Source organism: Alternaria atra (genome assembly GCF_907166805.1).
Source record: "Alternaria atra isolate CS162 genome assembly, contig: 21, whole genome shotgun sequence".
Taxonomy (NCBI): domain Eukaryota; kingdom Fungi; phylum Ascomycota; class Dothideomycetes; order Pleosporales; family Pleosporaceae; genus Alternaria; species Alternaria atra.
The window spans coordinates 2,870,442-2,886,309 of record NW_025091319.1 but is presented as its reverse complement, the minus strand read 5'-3'; the positions used below and the strand labels follow the sequence as shown (position 1 = coordinate 2,886,309).

General features: G+C 51.0%; 3 protein-coding genes across 3 annotated transcripts; 2 read left to right on the top strand and 1 right to left on the bottom strand.

Moving 5' to 3' along the window:
• Window positions 1-823: 823 nt before the first annotated feature.
• Window positions 824-6,598, bottom strand: ALTATR162_LOCUS1359 (uncharacterized protein; the record flags this gene model as incomplete). Its single annotated transcript, XM_043308955.1, has 6 exons — window positions 824-971; window positions 1,601-2,252; window positions 3,039-3,856; window positions 4,046-4,718; window positions 5,988-6,497; window positions 6,550-6,598. 6 exons carry the CDS (start codon window positions 6,596-6,598, stop codon window positions 824-826), a joined length of 2,850 nt encoding a protein of 949 aa, XP_043164890.1.
• A 2,548-nt stretch (window positions 6,599-9,146) lies between these two features.
• ALTATR162_LOCUS1358 (uncharacterized protein) lies at window positions 9,147-12,579 on the top strand (the record flags this gene model as incomplete). Its single annotated transcript, XM_043308954.1, has 3 exons — window positions 9,147-9,309; window positions 9,366-11,149; window positions 11,197-12,579. 3 exons carry the CDS (start codon window positions 9,147-9,149, stop codon window positions 12,577-12,579), a joined length of 3,330 nt encoding a protein of 1,109 aa, XP_043164889.1.
• A 924-nt stretch (window positions 12,580-13,503) lies between these two features.
• On the top strand, window positions 13,504-15,244 carry ALTATR162_LOCUS1357 (uncharacterized protein; the record flags this gene model as incomplete). Its single annotated transcript, XM_043308953.1, has 3 exons — window positions 13,504-13,707; window positions 13,760-14,772; window positions 14,821-15,244. 3 exons carry the CDS (start codon window positions 13,504-13,506, stop codon window positions 15,242-15,244), a joined length of 1,641 nt encoding a protein of 546 aa, XP_043164888.1.
• Between the last annotated feature and the right edge of the window lie 624 nt (window positions 15,245-15,868).

The window sequence follows — 15,868 nt, the reverse complement described above, 5'->3', positions numbered from 1 at the left end:
GTGGGCTAAGCTACATATATAGATGACCGTACATGAGCTATCCTAACTCGTACTAGAGTTGATCTGGGCAAGGCCCAAACCGTTACACTCCCCCCCAGCTGCCGTGATCAACAAAGCTGGCTAGTACCACTGCCGTAGCTCTGCCGGTTCTGGTGAATTGTCATGAGTAGTAAGGAGCTGGCGAACGTTTTCAAGCCCAAGCTGCCTCACAAACTCAGCGTGTTTCTGCCTCACGAGGGACTTTGTAAGTCCGTCTGCAGGCATCTCTGCTGTAGGGCACCACTCTACATTGAGTCGTCCCTCCTGTACCTCCTGTCTTACCCACATCTGATGGGTGTCTACATGCCTTAGCTTCGTGTGGAGCCGTTCGTCTTCCTTCTTAACGATCCCGACCGTCTGCTCATTGTCGCAGTAGATCGTCGGTTGGATCTCTGGGTTAAACTTGATGTGCTGGAAAACGCGGGTCCACCACTCCATTTCTCCTCCGGTTGTTGATAGAGCTATCAACTCAGCCTCAGTTGTCGACTTCGTAACTGATTTCTGTCGGGTAGCCTTCCAGTCAATAGGCATCCCGTACAGCTTGGACAAGTATCCATGAGACGATCGACGACTTTCCACATCATCAGCAAATGCTGCATCAGATGCTCCGTAGAAGAGAGACTTGTCCCAGACGTAGGACGAGCTCTCCGCTATCTTCTGGCTAGCTCTGATCGCCAGGTGTTTGCTTCCGTACAGGTATCTCCATACATGCTTTACCGCTGATATGTGTTTCTGACTAGGGTTCTGGAGATGCTGAGCCAATACGGAGTGTGCTCGTGATACATCAGGCCTCGTAAATGTCGAGATGTACGCCAGCGATCCGACCAACTGCTGATACAGCTGCGTACGCTGGTGATCCGTCTCCTCTTCGGACTGAGCCAGAGAGTTCTCTACGAGCGGAACTGCTGGGTATCTCCCCCCTGACTTCTGATCTAAGTCAAAATTGTTGACTACCTTCTCAATAAATGAGTCCTGGATCAGCCAGATCGTTCCTGCTGTCCAGTCTCTCAGAACTCTGATCCCGAGGAACCACTTAAGCTCTCCAAGCTTCCTTAGGTCGTACACGGCTTCGAGTTCTCTCTCAAATAGCCGGTGATTATCCAGGTAATCCGGATGTACCAGTACGACGATATCATCCACATAGAAGAAGACTATTAGTCTCTCGTTAGTGAACAGGCAAGGAACGTCCTTAACTGGTCTCAGACCCAGCTTCATTATCGTCTCTTTCAGGTGCTTGTACCAGAGAAGAGGCGCGTCCTTTAGCCCATACAGAGCTCTCTTGAGCTCGAGTATCTTGCCGAGCTCTTCCACGTACGGGTCTGGAGTCTGTACGTAGAATGTCTTGTCGAGATGTGCGTTCAAAAACGCGTTCAGTACATCATACTGATATGCTTTTAGGCCAAAGGCTGCTGCGAGGGCCATGAGGAACCGGAACACTCGTGCAGCCAGCGTGGCCGCGTACGTGTCGCCCCAGTCCTCCTGGAGATCTCCTCTCACAACGAGCCGAGCCTTGAACTTGTACAAAAGTCCGTCTTCATCGAACTTGTACGAGAATACCCACATCAGGGGTAGTATCTGGCTGTGCCCATGGCTGTCAGCCTCTGTGACCGACGTAGTCCTGAAGCAACCCTTCTCTTGACAGCTCTTGAACTCTTCCCCTGCTGCTGCTTTGAATTCCTTTCCAAAAGGATGCTTCTCTAGGTCTCTCCATCTCTTCGGCGGAGGCGGAAGCTGATCTCTATGCATCCGCGATTTCTGCAGTTCTGCTGGCTGCAATGCTGCAGCAAATGCAACAAAGTATGTGCCCAGCGTCTTTCTTTGTCGCTTCCCAGTCAGCACATTTGACGAGCTAAGCTGACTGCTGATCTCCTCACGCCTTGGAGCATTATTCAACCGTCGATCTGGCGCTTCTGCGTCGCTTGGTATTGGCTCCCAGCCTCTAGGCAAGTCAATAGCGTCCGGATTACTTTCCGGCTCAATTTCGGGCTCCGGATCCAGGTCTAGCGCATCTTGCCAAAATGTCGGTTCAGGAGTGTTCTCAGGCGTTGGCAATTCTCCAGAAGTATGCTTGGATAGATCTGCTCGCTTATGATGCTGGACTGATATCTGACCCTCCCGTGCTGTCTGTAGGAGCAGCTGGATCTCATAGTCAGTCTCCTCAGGTGGTTCTGGAACGTCCAGAATTGTCACCACCTCTTTTAGAGTCTGTCGGTCTGGATAGACTGGTTCTGTCCCATCGTGAGACAGAAAGACGACGTCTCTCGTTCTAAGAACTCGTCCTAATGCTGGCATCCATACTCGGTATATGTTCGTGGAGTCATATCCGACCAGCTGTCCGATCAGCGCGCGAGATTCGAGCTTCTCTCCACGCTTCAGCTTGTTGTTCAGCACGTAAGCTCGGGCTCCCACAATATTAAGGTGAGCTGCCAACGGCTTCTGTCCACGTACAACCTCGTATGGCGTTCTCCATCCTAGCGCTTCTGTGGGCGTCCTGTTAAGCAAGTAGACTGCTACAAGACAACACTCATTCGAGAGTTCTATCGGCAGTCGTCCATCAATTCTGATCGCTCTCGCTCGGATCACGATTATCTTCCTAGCCTGTTCTAAAAGGCCGTTTTGTTCTTCTGTATACTCCGCTCGAGGTTCTACGATAATGCCAAGATCTCTAAGCACGTGCAGCAACTCGCTGTATCCGCGCTCACTGTCGAGCCTCACGACTGAAACTTAAGCGCCGAACTGTCTTCTGATCTTTGCTAGCAGGCGCATAACTGTGGATTTGAGGGTAGCTGAGCTCTTGTTGGGTAGACATGCAGCCTCATGCCACTTACTGTACAGACATACCGCATGTAGCATCCACAGATCTCCATTGTAGCAGCGCTTATTTCTTTCTCTTAGCTGCACTAGGTCTATTCCTATGCGATAGAAAGGACTAGCAGCTGGCTCACTTTGAGCTCTCCTGCTTATAAACTTGTGAAGCTTTGTCTTAATACAGACCTCACAGTCTTTCCACGTTGGAGCGATTAATTGTTCTTCGACATTGATCCTAAGCACGTGATTGTTCAAGTGCCCTACTGCTTTTCGGCCGATATGGCCGAAGATCTGGTGCGCTGTCTCCTGAGTAACGCTAAGGTCCTTTCTTAGTTCTTTTGAGGGCTTAGTATATCGAGTAGCATATACCGAGAGTAGATCTGGCTCGGCTTTCTGATCTTTCTCTACATCGACGAGCCAGTGGCCGTCTCTGTACTGGAGTAGACAGACGACGTTTGAGGCCTTCTTCTGGTACAGACAGTCCCTGCCTGAGTCAAAGTGGATACCGAGAGATCGGCTCCGTGACAGACCAACGACGCTCGTGAAGAAGCCAGGGATGTATGCCACCCACGTCAGCTTCATCTGTCCTTCTCCAGTCGGAGTCTTGATGTGTATGTACGTCTCACCCCACTCTTCGACTTGAGCTAGCACACCACCAGCGTATACACAGTCTGAAGGTCCACCTCTCTTCGTTGTGGTCCAGTCAGCTCCTCTTGTATTCGTGACGTGGCAGTTCGAACCAGGGTCCAGGATCCACCTTGTAAGCAGTGGTGGTGCTGACAACTCTGTCGCTGCTGCTGTCTGCAGTACTGCGTTAACATGAGGTGTATCACCAGCTGGTTGTCCATCGTCCATATTGATCACAGACGCGTTCTTGGACTCAGCTGTTTTCTTCTGCTTCTTGATCTTCTTCTCTACTGCCCTTAGAGCGTTGGCTGTTGCAGACTGGCTGTTCCGGAGTTCCGTAAATTTCTCTTGGACCGATGCGTCAGCCTTCCAGCCCTTTGTCCTGATTGCTTAGTTCACGTAAGGACACTAGTCGAACTTGTAGATTAGATCACAAATACACTTTCGTGTCTAAGCTCCTGGGACACTTCGGTCTGAATGTTGAGTTTGCAGATTATTGCTGCTAGCTGCCTCAAGGGTAGCAAATGTACTAAGGCCTGACGCTATCGGACGAGTGCGTCGATAGTATGACCGAAACTCTGCAATTAAATCTGAGGTCGGCGTGAAATCTTCGCCCTTCTGCTCTTTCTTAACTAGTTCTTGCAGCTGACTGGCTGCCCAGCTATCATCTAGGCCACGGATTGACAGGATAAACTCTTCTTGAGCTCTGTTGCCGGCGATCTCCGGCATGTTGGCTTCAGTGAGGAGTCGGGTGACTGTAACCCACTCATCAAACCAGGTGTCCAGATTAGCCCTCTTCGGCCTCGTGCAGGCCGTCCTGTAACGAGCTCTAAGCTGATAGTTCCTTTCTCCAATTGATGGACAGAGGTGCTTCTTTAGCGTCCTTAGCTGGCTGTATGGATCGGCACAATCAAGGATCAGGTCTAGGTGTTTGACGTCGATCGTCTGTACGATCTCTAGACTCAGGTTGCGGAGAGCCTTCTCCTTCGTGAGCCACCTGGCCTCATCTCGGTCGAATCGTCTAGCCCAGGAGTTGTACGTCGCGAGCTCAGTCGCTGTCAAGTCTGGGATATCGATCTGCTCATCTGGAAGAGGAGTTCTAAACCTCCTCACTTCCAACTCTTTTGGTCTCTCGTCTTCTAGTTTCTTCAGCCTCTCTGGCGAAAGATCTGGATCGACGTATTCCCACAGACTATTCCTGTCTGCGGAGATCTTCCTCGTGAATAGCCATTTCGACCAGTTATCTGGCTCTCTGAGGATAACTGACGACCTCGTCACCACCTGCATATCCTGCTCTTGAGTTGCCATAACTTCTATAGCTGAATTTGCTCCTAGTGTTAAGTGTCGTGTAACGGATGAACGCAGCGATTAATTGAAGGCTTCCGGGCTCATAACTGTGACGGTGTTAAGATAGAGGGGAGGACTGCGCTGAATTAACTATCTGAGGTGGGCTAAGCTACATATATAGATGACCGTACATGAGCTATCCTAACTCGTACTAGAGTTGATCTGGGCAAGGCCCAAACCGTTACAATTTCTCCTAGGTTCATATATTAGGTCAAGTGTCATCATCAAATGGTGCTTGAATTTTGTTTGACGGAGTCACCAGCCTGGGTTGGCCATATTCACGGTTAATCTCTTGTGGCGCAACATGCACGTAAGGCTGGAGTGAGCACTCGGCTACAATAGGTCTGTTGGTGTACAAATCATTAAGATCCAGGATAGCTTCCAGAAGAGCTCGTAGCTCTCAAATCATACCCTTAATATCCTCATGCAGCCTAAGGTCATTCATAAAAAGGTCCAGTCCTATAGTTTTTCGTATAGAGTGGGTACACTAACCCAGAGGTTCTGATTATCATATTAACGCAACCTTTTCTAACTCGCACATCGCGTTTCAATATCATCCGGAAATCTAAAGTGTTTGCCTGTTCCCGCTCCCTACCGATGCGATGGGCTCTCTCTGTCGTATTCTGAAACTCTGTCTTCTCTCTGCTTCCTACACGATAACTGATCTACTGAGCACGAAGCACTTTCCCTAATCGCTGGCTTACTTGGATGTCTTTAGAAAATCATGTTAAGTACGTCAGTAGAACCAGCTGTCGATAGAGAGACGACATCGAAGTTCCTGCTCGAAGAGGTTTCTGTTCAAGAAATGGTCGCGGTGATGGGATTGCTAATCGATCAGATGTGCCTGTAGAAAAAATCAAGTCTTGTCACAGTATCGCGAGGAGTTGCAGGCCAGAAGTATGTTTACCACACTGTCACCACTGTAGGCAGCTGACCAGTGATACAGGACGACTCGGAACCACAATATGCACCTTCAGGTAACTACATTTGACACATTAGTGAATCGAAACATAGGGTATATTCGTGACTTCGTGCCGAGTTTGGCGCCTGCAACTACCTCATAACCGGGGGTCTTGCCTCTTTGTTGAAAGCCATCCTGCTGCATAACCATTCGACCGCCTCCTGTACCCCAGTTCCCGTGAGAGCACTGCACGGAAGTACTCTACTGTCTCTTACATTCCCACCCTTTTCTCCTTCGAACACTCTCCTTACAAAGCCTTCTTTGATTCGCACCACTTCGACGCAATCTTCGCGATCTTGCTTGTTCGCGAGTATCAGTATGGGGACGCCGCTGGTATCTTCGTTGGCTAAGACGCTCTCTAGAACTATCTTGCACTCATCCAGCCGCCCAATGTCCTCTATGCTTGCTGAATTGTTCGCGCTCAAGTCGGCGAGAGTAGCGTTGCCTACATCGCTGCTGTCTATGACAAAGACGATAGCGTGACAGCTGCTGTAGTACGATTGCCAGAGCCCGCGCAAGCTATGTTGGCCGCCAACATCCCAGATCTTGAGGTATATTGGTGGATTTGGAGGAGGAAGGGCGATGGTAGCAACGTTCTGTCCGACCGTAGGAACTGTCTTGAGGTTGGGGTGGGAGGGCGTATAGGTGCCTTTTATCTGCTCAAGAAGCGTTGTCTTGCCGGCGTTGTCAAGGCCAAGGAGGAGAACCGAGTACTCTGGGGGCTGTTAGACTCGTCGTGGTGGTCGCAGAAAGACTTGGAAGCACACCTTCCTTGCTTGTCGCGTGAAGATATATCGACTTGAAGAGGTGATACATGTTTTGCGCGACGCGTAAATTGGGCGCGCGCTTCACATGGTAGACGAGTGACGGTTGACTTGCGCGCGCGGTTGATCTACAACGTGTCATTCGCTATCGATAAGGTCTGCGCAACGAATCGCAACAATGACCTCTTCCGCTCGACGCGAATTAAGATAATTGGTAGCATGTGCTGTCTCTATGTATGATCGAAGTCCGCTGTATTTATTGGAACATCCAACGCTTGAGACCATATGTTCTGTCGTCGTCATTGAGGATGCAAAGGTACTTCATTATTCAGGGACGTTGTTCGAGACTTGGGAAACTCTGGACCGCCGTGTGATCTTTCCATCTTCCGCAATATGTGCTGGCTTCTTCACATACCTTACCGATGACTCCAATCCATCGAGACTGTTCTTAGGTGGCTGTTTCCATATATTTTCTCCCCAGATCCTCAATGACACCAATGGAGAACGATACCCAGTCTTCATCTGTCTCTTCCGAAGATTTGCCGCAGCCTGTGTCTTTGTAATAATCCTCCCATCGACGCAAAAGATTGAACATCATCTGACGGTAGTACCCAGCATCTATGCTACGAGAGCTGCCTCTATGGGTGGGGCGAGACAGACCAGAGTTCGATCTGATGGCGAAGTCGGTGTCAGTGATTGTGGTGTCGATGGTATATCGTGAAGTGTTACCGTACTTGTCCACAAGCGATGGATCAGCACCACCTCTGAGCAACACCTTGGTCTTCTGGAAATAGCCGCGTGCATTTGAAGAACCTTGGGCTCGACTTGTGGCATAAAACTAGACTTAGGGCATTGGATACGACCTCGCTCGTACCGTTCGAAGCTAGCAACATAAATATAGGAATGCTTATGGCATCGGAGCTCTCATATGCCATGACCAAGTCTTTCTTCCTAATGTGGCTGCCATGTACCAGGAGAATATCGACACATTATAGTCGTTAACGTCGCTGATCTCCATCCTCAGCCTGACACAATGGGCCTCGGATGGTACGTGCCAAAAGTGTCCTTCCCTTCTCGTTCGGCACATTCAATATACGGAGCAGCCAGGTTTCATCGCTCTCTACGGTGATCAAATACAGTAGTTTTGCGGGAAAGCTTCCACAGATTGCTATGTTGCCGCTGACCGATCTCGTGCACTGCAACCAGTAAAGAATTGAGTGAATTCATGGTAGGGTGCCTTTTCTTTCTCTAATTCCCTCGATACAAGCACAAAACCCGTAAGAACCGAGTCCAAGTGTTCTGGAGTGGATGGGCCTACTTCCGACAGGATATGTTCCCATAGACGGGCTCTCATCCTCGAAGATGACTAACCTAGTGCACACCTTCCAGCACTGAACAACAAATCTTGAGGACGAAAGCCAAATTTCAGTAAGAGCTATAAACACATGGCATCACTCAGTGAAGATTCCATGAAGATTCAGGTCACACCTGGTTATCTTACTGTAGACATTGGATGTTGGCCTTCATCCGAGATTCAACGCATTAGTTACGTCGAAGGTAACTTCCATTTTAGCTCAAAAATCATTTGGCAATTAGGGTCACATTGTGCAACGACTGAAGGATCAAGAATCGGAAGTCTTTTTCTTTGAGGGATTCATGGCTGCTGCCTCGCGGCATGCGCGGTTGCGGGATACCATGCCATTGTTTAGATGTTACAATGTAGCCTTGATTTATCTAGCGAGCGAGCGGAGTAGATGCTAAATGGCAGATGGCGATTAAAGGCGATGCCACCTTGAGGCTGGCACCTGTGCACATGTGCCAGGCCACCTGCATGTGACGCCCAAGCTTGATTAAACTATAACCTAGATGCAATTAGCGTTCTAAGCCACACTTGCGTTGTGCATCCAGATGTCAAAGTTTCCACTTTTCTTTCTTCTTCAACGGAGAAGATACGCGAATATATGTAGCTACCCAGGCGCCTAAACATAGATAATGGCACTGGACAGTGCTTCTCCCTCGTGCCCTATACTAATTTTGTGTGCGTTTTGTGAGGGTGAGGAGTAACCTTGAGTGCGAAGCAGACGGATTGCTTCGTACCTGGATACTCTAGCCACCGCATGACATCACCTCGGCACCGCCACGCTTCGCGTAGTGCCATCGTCCTTCACCAAACAACGTGGAAGGCTCCCGTGGTGTCTTCACGCGTCTATTCTCTTGCCGCGGATGGCGCGAATTACGTGCAGCGCTTGCCGGCGGTTTATCTTATCTGGAGCAAAGTGAGAGGTTCGGCGCTAACTGTCCGAGAGGTGCAGTCGATCGCCGGGAAATCGGACGTCTAGCAAGGTCATCTGCAGCTTGCTCCCACCCACACACTCACACATCAGAGGGGCAGGACCAGCACGGTGATGCGTCTTTCCTCATGCTTAATAGCTGTCATAGTAAGGCGGCAGATTTGTGACCTGTGCAGATAGCCACGCAGTTTGAGCGTTTGAGCTGTGACCACACGAGTTCCCCCGAGACAAGGTTGTGCTACAGATGGTCTGACAGTCTGCCCTTGCACACGTCGAAACATTTGAAGCTCCTTGCACAGCGACACCACCATGGAAGATCGCACGCCCACCGGAGGCAAAGCCAAGGTGTCGCCCGAGACGTCGCGCCGGAGTAGCACATATGGCACGGGCAGCGACACGCCTACACAGAGCGCGTCGGGCACAGATTCGGCGCGCAGACGACCGCAAGCTGCCATGCCACCCTCTGGCTATGGTAAGAGCTACAACTGGAGCGCAAAAACAAACAACATGATGCTGACGCGACTACAGGCTCCATAACATCTGGAATCGAGCGCCGCCAGCAGAACGCGACGACATCCGAAGCCTCCATCAAACCCAAGAAGCCTCCCATGAGCCGTCGCGTCACATCGTCCAAATGGCCGCAGAAGGGCCAAGAGTTCAGTGTTGATGACGCAGAAGAAGAAGTGGAACTGGATCAGGCTCAGCAGGACCAACAAAAGAAACAACGACAGACGCCGTTGCGTCGCAAACCATCGACAGTTCGACGACGAACCGCCGCACCCCCGCCCAATCTAGCCACCATTGACTCGACCGGAGACGACGAAGTCGAGCAGGATAACGCCGGTCCGCCAACGGGCGCTGATGCCGACGCGACACCCTCGTCCAGTGAGGAGACGGTACAGGCAGAAGAGGACGAAAGTGGAGGCGGCGATGACGATGACGACCTGAGCGACGCAGAGAGCTTCACGCTACGCGATCGCCAGGATGCCATCAACGTCACACATCCCTTTGGTATCAGGATCTGGAAGCCCGCGCTCTACAAGAAGGGCCGTTCGGTGCAGCGCAATGCTGAAGAAGACATCCATTCCTCGCCCGGTCTCTACGTCAGTAGATGGTTGCTGCTCTTCAATATCGTATGGACCCTTGTCTTCGGTTGGTGGCTGGCTGTTGTCGCCACGGCTGGCGGTTTGCTATGCGCCCTGCTAGGCTTCGACGAGAGTTGCAAGGAATACTCGCACCTGCTTTTCCACCTTGCTGGATATCTCTTCTACCCTTTCGGCAAGTACGTCAAGCTGATGCAGGATGAGGCTTACATAGAAGAGGACGAAGGTGAGGGTCGCAGTATCAGCGAGTACGAGCAGTGGCAAAGTGGTGACATTGAAGAAGGACGTCTTTTCTTCGGACCTACAACTGGTACGAGCTCTCTAATTGGCCGGAGACGCAACAGCGTTGATTCTACCGGCGGAGAGACGACAAGCTTGCTTGGCAGAGATGGACGTGCCAATGTCGTCCATACTGACACTGCAAACACCAAGAGAAGGCTTTTTGGCCGTGGCAAGTGGAATCTTGGTCGAGTTGTCTTCTTCCTGTTCTTCTACGGTATCCTCACACCCTCGCTTTTCCTTGTCTCAGCCCTGTGCTGGTTCCTCGTCTTCACGATACCCATGGGCAAGACTACACTGCTGCTGTTCGATCATCTGCGACGTCATCCTCTAGCGCTCTCGTTCCATTCTGACAACGGCAACGTGCGCCGTCCTGGAGAATCGTCCTCGATACTTCTCTGTACGTACCGCGCAGTCGGTATCAAGTACTGGAAATACACCATCGACGGAACCAACATCTTCCTTATCAATCTCCTTGGTTTGGTTGCCTTTACCATTTTCGACTACTTCGTCTTAGCTGAGGCCTTGGAAATGAAGTTTTGGCTAACAGACCAGTTTCTGCTTTTCACCCTTGCCCTGTTGTCCATTATTCCACTGGCATACTTCATTGGCCAAGCTGTGGCTTCCATCTCAGCTCAATCCTCGATGGGTGTTGGCGCTACTATCAATGCCTTCTTCTCCACAGTAGTCGAAGTATTCCTCTATTGCGTGGCGCTCAAACAAGGCAAAGCCCAACTTGTGGAAGGAAGTATCATCGGCAGTATCTTTGCTGGTATCCTCTTCTTACCAGGCTTGTCCATGTGCTTTGGTGCTCTCAAGCGCAAGACACAGCGTTTCAACGTACGATCAGCCGGTGTCACCTCTACTATGCTCTTGTTCGCTGTTATCGGTGCCTTTGGGCCAACCCTGTTCTACCAGATCTATGGAAGTGTAAGTCACGCTCCAAGGCCTTGGATTGCTCCGCTAAACTGTATTAGCACGAACTTAATTGTCACCAATGCGTGCACTCTAGCCAACATGTGCCCCGCGAACGAGACTGCCGCAGATGCTACTATTCACAAACACCTGCACTGAACGATCGCTTCTACAATGAAGCCGTAAAGCCTTATACTTGGTTCGCGGCTACTATGCTCTTCTTCTCCTACATCATTGGTCTTCTGTTCACTCTTCGTACTCATGCTGCGACGATCTGGACTGAGCCAGATGCCCAGGAGAAGAAGATACTTGAGATGAGCGCGAGCAGCCTCAGCCAAAGCGGTCATATGGATTTTCCCCATTCTTCGTTTGCTAGGCAAGCGACTGGGCAGTCCGTGTCTCGCGCACACATTCGTGACAGCCAGCTGTACAAGCGTATGGTCAGTCAAACTTTGCAGGAGGTTGGGCTTGGACCAGAACAACACGCTTCGGACGACAGGCGGCCTAGCTCCAAATCAGACAGCCACACCCCGCATATGGTACCGCCTAAAGACAGTGATGCACACTCGCACCACTCTTTCCACGTCGAGGGTCTTACAGATGATGCTGCTCAGTCACTTGCACGACAAATCACAGAGATTGCGGCAACTACAACCGCTCTGGCAACGCGCGATGTTACCAGGGCTCCACGCAAAGCTGCCCAGCTGGCTCATACGCCGAGTAAAACGCACGTTGATCGCCCCGTTCATACAAGAACAAATACTGAGGCTGCACCTGAGGAGGTCGACACAGCCACTGGGCATGCTTCCGGTGGGCATGATGCACCGAACTGGAGCCGACAAAAGAGTGCAGCCATTCTTCTGACAGCCACTTTAGCATATGCCATCATTGCCGAAATCCTTGTCAATACCGTGGATGGCGTCCTGGAGGGTTCCGATATTGACGAGAAATTCCTGGGTATCACGCTGTTCGCGCTTGTACCAAACACCACCGAGTTCCTAAACGCCATCTCTTTTGCTATGAACGGCAACATTGCGCTCTCCATGGAGATTGGTTCTGCTTACGCGCTGCAAGTCTGTCTTCTCCAGATCCCGGCTTTGGTGTTTTATAGTGCTATCCACACGGGCTATATCCCCGCTCAGGACGCTGCCAGCCAGACATTCACGCTCATCTTCCCTCAGTGGGACATGGTGACGGTCATTCTCTGCGTTTTCCTCTTGTCGTATATGTACGGCGAGGGCAAGAGTAACTACTTCAAGGGATCTATTCTCATCCTGTCGTATCTTGTGGTCATTGCCGGTTTCTACCTGTCTGGGTTCAACGACTTCCAAAAGATGGGTGTTGATCCAATGGATACCCTAGCGCTGGGTGGTTTGGTCGAGCAGCAGGTGCAGTCCATGACGTTTAAAACACCTTCAAGGGGTCGCAGTGGTGTGACTTACTAGAAGGCTGCTTCGTCGTGTTCATGTATGCTAGGGAAAGATGATAAAGACGTTAATGAGTATCTGCATTGGACAGAATTTTGCAAATAGGGTATATAGCGCAGGCGAAAGGGGAAAATTGGCACAATGGGTCTAGTTAGTAATGAATTGCATATCACGCGACATCAATGCCAAACCATGTCAGGGCGAAAGCCCGCTTGAAAAGTGAGGTACCACTCAGAAATCAAGTGGTAATGTGTTGATCGACAGGACGGTTGAGCAGAATATCCTCAAACTTTGCGTCTGGGTTAAAATGCCGGTGAAGCTTATAGTCTCTAGGCTACATGCAGTCGGTCCGGAAGCAGTGCTCAGCCATGGGCTGACGACTGCATGGTAATGGCATGCGATGGGTGTGAGAGGTTGAGATGCGCGGAGTGAGGCGGATGTGTCTTACAGGTCACGATGCGACGAGGACAGCAAGTTGCAGCGCATCGTGTGGGGCGATGCGGCGATTTAAAGTGGGCGGGTTGGAGAGACGGTTGCGTGCACCATGGTGCGGCAGCGTCGGAGTGGCAGGTTTTAGTGGGTCACGGGCGTCAGCGGGTAGGTTTGTAAAGATCAATCGATACGCCATGGCAGTCCGCGCTTCTCCGTCGAGGCTTCAATCGACCCTCTTTTGCTATATGTACATCTTCGTCGCTGTTTGGTCTTCGCGCGCGACGTGCTAATGCGGAAACGCGCCATCTGCCACCTCACATAATCGCTTTGGATTCTTCGGGGTCTTTTGGAGGCGAGACAGCTGAAGCCACACCCCGCGCTCGAGATCAAGTCTCCATGGGGCGTCGAACCTGGTGTGCTGGTCATCGATAAGACGGACCTTCAGCTCGTTCGCCGCTGGGTGCGCAATATTCCTACACAATTCGGACCGCATATAGGGCGCTTCTCGAGATGCTGCTCGCGCCACCGCACCGCCTCCCGTGGCAGTTGACGTGCGTCTTGTTCGCAACCGTCTCCGCGGCTACCATCTCGTCCACCAACATTTCTACCACGCGTCCAAATCTATACGATGGCACTTTGCCGCTTGCGGATGCGCAGGGAGACGGAGTTACGATTGCCGACTTGATCCCATTGACCAAGGAAGCCACCAAATCAGTTCGTCAAACAATGCGTGTCGCATAGCTTTTCATGCGCTTACAAGGACTAGGTCAAAGGCAACTTACACAATACAAACTACTCCAGCGCCGCTCGAATCTCCAATGACGAAATCGCATACATCAGCTGCAACACAAACGACTACAACGGCTTCGACACTCCGCAGGGCGTTTTCGAACGAGCTTACACCCAGGCCAATATCTCGGCAGTCATACTGTACAGCACGGCATCAAATTACTGCAATTACACGCAGGACAGCGCGCAAGTAATGATCGAGGAGTTTGCCGTATATTCCATGACAAACCGAGACGACTCTACCAAGGTACTCGGTGCCATCATCGACCTACCGGCGCATATGAAGTACTTTGTTCAGGTCCAAGGGCGAGATGAGGGGAGCGACAACGCTGACAGTACCAATCAATACCAACAAAACCCGCTGGGTCCTTCGCCGTCCACCGCTGTCGCCATGATCATTCTCTACAGTATCACAGGTATCATCACAGCCTTGTTCCTCGTCATCATCATCACTGGCGCCGTGCGTGCGCATCGTCATCCAGAGCGATACGGTCCTCGAAATGTACTCGGACGACCAAGGCAAAGCAGAGCGAGAGGATTGGGGCGAGCTATACTGGACACCATACCTATCGTCAAGTTTGGTGAGAAAGAGCCAGCGAAGCCTGCGGATGTTGAGTTGGGATCGACGGCGGAGACGGGACATGTAAACCGCGCAAATGTAGATACAGAAGTACAAAAGAGCTCACAAACAGCTGCAAACAACCAGGCTGCGACACCGAATCCCACTGCCGGCTTAACAGAGACGGCACAAGCTGCGACACCAAATCTATCAGAGGAACATCAATCGGGTATCGCACCGGCACAGCCTGCTGCTACAGCTGCGATGGCGGGTACAGACAACGCGTCGTTGGACGAGGGTCTGGGATGCTCAATTTGTACTGAAGACTTTGAAAAGGGCCAGGATCTTCGTGTTCTTCCTTGTGATCATAAATTTCACCCAGAATGCGTGGATCCATGGTTACTAAACGTGTCTGGCACATGTCCATTATGGTGTGTTGATCCTCTAACTAACGCGTCTACTATGCTAACCTCAGCTAGCCGGGTTGACCTCCGCCCTGTAACCTCTCACGATTCCTCAGCCTCACAAGACCCAAATGAGCTCGCCCCACCTCTCAACCCCGAAGCCGAATCATCACATCGCCGTCGTACTGCGCTCTTTGACATCCTCTCTCTCCGTCATCGACCGAACGCCTCACCAGAGGAACGAATTGGCGCTTTGCGGCGTCTGAGAGAGCAGCGTAGGAACCAGGGCGGTGATTTTACAGGAGGCAGCGCAAACGCGAGTGTTGAGGAGGTCGCAGGTGCGCGCGATAGGAGAAATAGGCGCATTAGTGTTCGGCTAAGTGATGTATTGACTGGCCGATCGAGAAGAGAGAGACGGGATGAGAGTCCGGCGCAGCAGGAAGTATCACACGGGAGCGAGGCAAACGCTGCGCCTAGTTCGAGTGAGCGAGACGTGTGAGCAGGGAGTGTGACTTGGCCTATGACGGACACGATGTATGTGTAGCTCATGATCTGGATTGGCGTCTGGATTTAGGTTTTTCTTGAGAACTCAAGATTAGTTGTGCATCGTACGGCGTTGCGGGATACCAGATGGTGTTAGTTTACATACAATTCATCCTTTCGTTATTACTCAACCATCTCACATCTTGGAATTCGCTTCATCTTCTAGCGAAGTAGTAACCTTTTAGGAGTGGCATAGCTTTACAAGTTGTGATAGCGTTGCTATTGGCAGCCATGCTATCAGCCTTGAGCGATGTTCTTCTCTCCTATAACGTAGCTTGATGTCGCTAGGCTAGCAGGTAGGGAGATAGGTACACGTGATTAGTATATTCACTACGCAGATAGCTAATAGTACAGGCTAGGCTAAGGATAAAGATGTAGCTCAAGAAGCTTATCGTAGGACACGTTCGCGTAAGAAATTTAATATTACAAAATCTAGGTGTAACACGGGACGGCAGAGGCGGAGCGAGGAGGGCGATTATGGTCCCAGCATGTTTGTTTCTCTCGCTCGCGCCTTAGCCTCTAAACCTGCTTATAACTAGCGCCCTACGCGTTAGGAGATAGGCAAGAATTATTCTTATAA